This window comes from Mus pahari, chromosome 3 (assembly GCF_900095145.1).
Source record: "Mus pahari chromosome 3, PAHARI_EIJ_v1.1, whole genome shotgun sequence".
Lineage (NCBI taxonomy): Eukaryota > Metazoa > Chordata > Mammalia > Rodentia > Muridae > Mus > Mus pahari.
In genome coordinates this window covers 55967574-55970166 of record NC_034592.1, presented here as the reverse complement: position 1 = coordinate 55970166, position 2593 = coordinate 55967574, and the positions used below count along the sequence as shown (strand labels likewise).

Below are 2593 nucleotides of genomic sequence, written 5' to 3'. Positions count from 1 at the left end.
CTCCTGCCTCTGCCTCCTAAGTGCTGGGATTAAAGGCATGTGCCACCACTGACCAGTCCATTAATTCTTTAGACACATTTTTTTTGGACAAATGTCTAATAATTGTTTTAATGTCTTTATTTGATAAATGCAACATCTACCCCATCATCTTGGTCAATTTTCAGGGGCTTTTTCATCTCTTGACTCTAGCATACAGCTGTGTGTTTCCTGGCATGCCCACTAGTTTTTACTATGTACTACATATCCTACTAATACAATATAAAAGATTTTCAATTGCTGGAGTACTAAATTTTGTTGTAGAAGATAGTTCAACCACAAGCTGAATACTTCAGGCTGGTAAAGAAGAAAAACACAAAAACAAAACAAAGCAAAACCTAACAAAACAAAACATAAAGGCTTCATTTTACACTTTGTACGAGGCAGATCTATAGAAACTTCAGTATGTTGAAAGGACCTCTACCCTGAGAGGAACCACCTCATATGCTGCCTTCTATTCTGTGCAGGTACTGCTGGGTGATGAGGCTCCTTCTATATTGTATATGCATGTGTGTACCTGTGTTTGTGTATGTGTGTGTGTGTTGTGTGTATGAGTGCAAGTAGTTTTGTCATGTGGTACATGGTGGGGCGGGGGTCGGAGGACAGCCTTTGAAAGTTAGTTCTCTCCTTTTGCAGGGGATTTGGGCTGAAACTCAGGTTGCCAGGCTTGTGCAGCAAGTACTTTTACTTGCTGAGTTTTCTTAAGACTAACCAAGAGTTGACCTTACTTACTCAAGGTCTAACGTTCTGGAATCTCAGAGTCAGATGCTTACAGAAATAGAAGGTCTCTTTCAGATGGCTAAACTAAAATCTAACACTGCTTTCCTACAAGTAACTATTCTACTTTTAACCTATAATAGACAATCCCTAGCAAATCTTAGGTAGTAGTGAGAGACGGCTCAGCAGCTAAGAGCACTTGTTTTAGCAGAAGACCCAGATTCACTTCCCAGCACCCACACATCAACTCACAGTTGCTCTGTAACTCTAATTTCAGGGAATCTAATGTCCTCTATGTCCTTTATGACCTCCACAGGTACCATAAATACATGTGACGCACATACATACATACATGCAGGCAAAACACTCACACATATAAAATAAATCTAAAATAAAAAAATTTCAAAAATCTTAGGTAGTCTCATACTGGATATTCACTGATTCTCAAAAATCTACCTATCACTCCTTGGTATTCTGCCCCAAATTTTCAGTTTCCACCCGCTTCAGCAGACCAATATGATGATTTTTAACTCAGCAGGACCACCATGATCAGTTTCAGGTCCAATGTGTACAGTCAGGAAGTCTTCCAGAGCAATCAATCATGAGACACATCTCACATTATTCCTTCTCCTAAGAACCTGCAGTGTGGCTGGGCAGTGGTGGCGCACACCTTTAATCCCAGCACTTGGGAGACAGAGGCAGGTGGATTTCTGAGTTCGAGGCCAGCCTGGTCTACAGTGAGTTCCAGGACAGCCAGGGCTACACAGAGAAACCCTGTCTCGAAAAACCAAAAAAATAAATAAATAAAATAAAATAAGAAATTTTCTTAATAATTTCAAGCTTTAGAATTCTATGAAAAATACTAAGTTCTAAAAGATGCTATTTTTTTTATTCCAAAGAGTATGAATAAGTAAACTGTAAGTCTGTTCTAACATCTCACTCACCAGCAGTCAGGTCTTTGTAGTTCTGTTGGTTTGTCAACACCTGAGTAAGAACAGACCTCATTGCTCCTCCCATTTTAGTCAGGTCTTCTAAAAAGGAAATCTGAGGCTCCAAAAGCTGAAGGACTTTGTTCAGATCTTTCTCTGATGGTACATCAGCTGCTAAAGAAAGAAAATATACTTATATATATACACACACACATATATATATATATATACACATACACACACACACAGAGAGACATATATAAACACATAAATATATAACTAAGGTTAACTTAAAATATTTTGTTCAGAACAACAACATTTTATTCTTTCAAAATTTTAGTAGTTTCAACAATATTTTACAGCCAAAAAAAATCAGTATTAAGTCAGTATTAATTAATGACATAGTGTGAATTTAAACTTGTGGGGCTGGCAAGATATCACTGTAGGGAATGCTTGTCTCTAAAGCTGGCTTCACTGCCCAGAAACACACAAGGGTCCGTGGACCTCTCAACAAGAGTGCTGTGGGGGTGCACACTCAAAGACAAATAGATGTGGAGATTAAAAAAAAAAATCTTTGGCCAGTAAGTAAGACAAATATTAAAGAAGAAAGGAAAAGCCTTGTGGTTTTGCCCTTTAAAAAGATATCCTAGAGCCAGGCGGTGGTGGCGCACGCCTTTAATCCCAGCACTTGGGAGGCAGAGGCAGGTGGATTTCTAAGTTCGAAGCCACCCTGATCTACAAAGTGAGTTCCAGGACAGCCAGGGCTACACACAGACCCTGTCTCAAAAAAAACAAAACAAAAAAAAAGATATCCTAAAGACTCTAGGGCAGTGGTTCTCAACCTTCATAATAGTGCAGCCCTTTAATACAATCGCTCATGTTGTTGTAACCTCCAACCATAAAATTATTTT

General features: G+C 38.8%; 1 protein-coding gene across 1 annotated transcript in view; it reads right to left on the bottom strand.

Moving 5' to 3' along the window:
* The window catches only part of Ubr3 (ubiquitin protein ligase E3 component n-recognin 3), a 135167-nt gene that overhangs the window by 105931 nt on the left and 26643 nt on the right, over window positions 1-2593 (bottom strand). The window contains exon 3 of the mRNA XM_029535740.1: window positions 1698-1856. Coding sequence (XP_029391600.1) covers window positions 1698-1856 — 159 coding nt within the window. The remainder of the gene's footprint in view (window positions 1-1697; window positions 1857-2593) is intronic.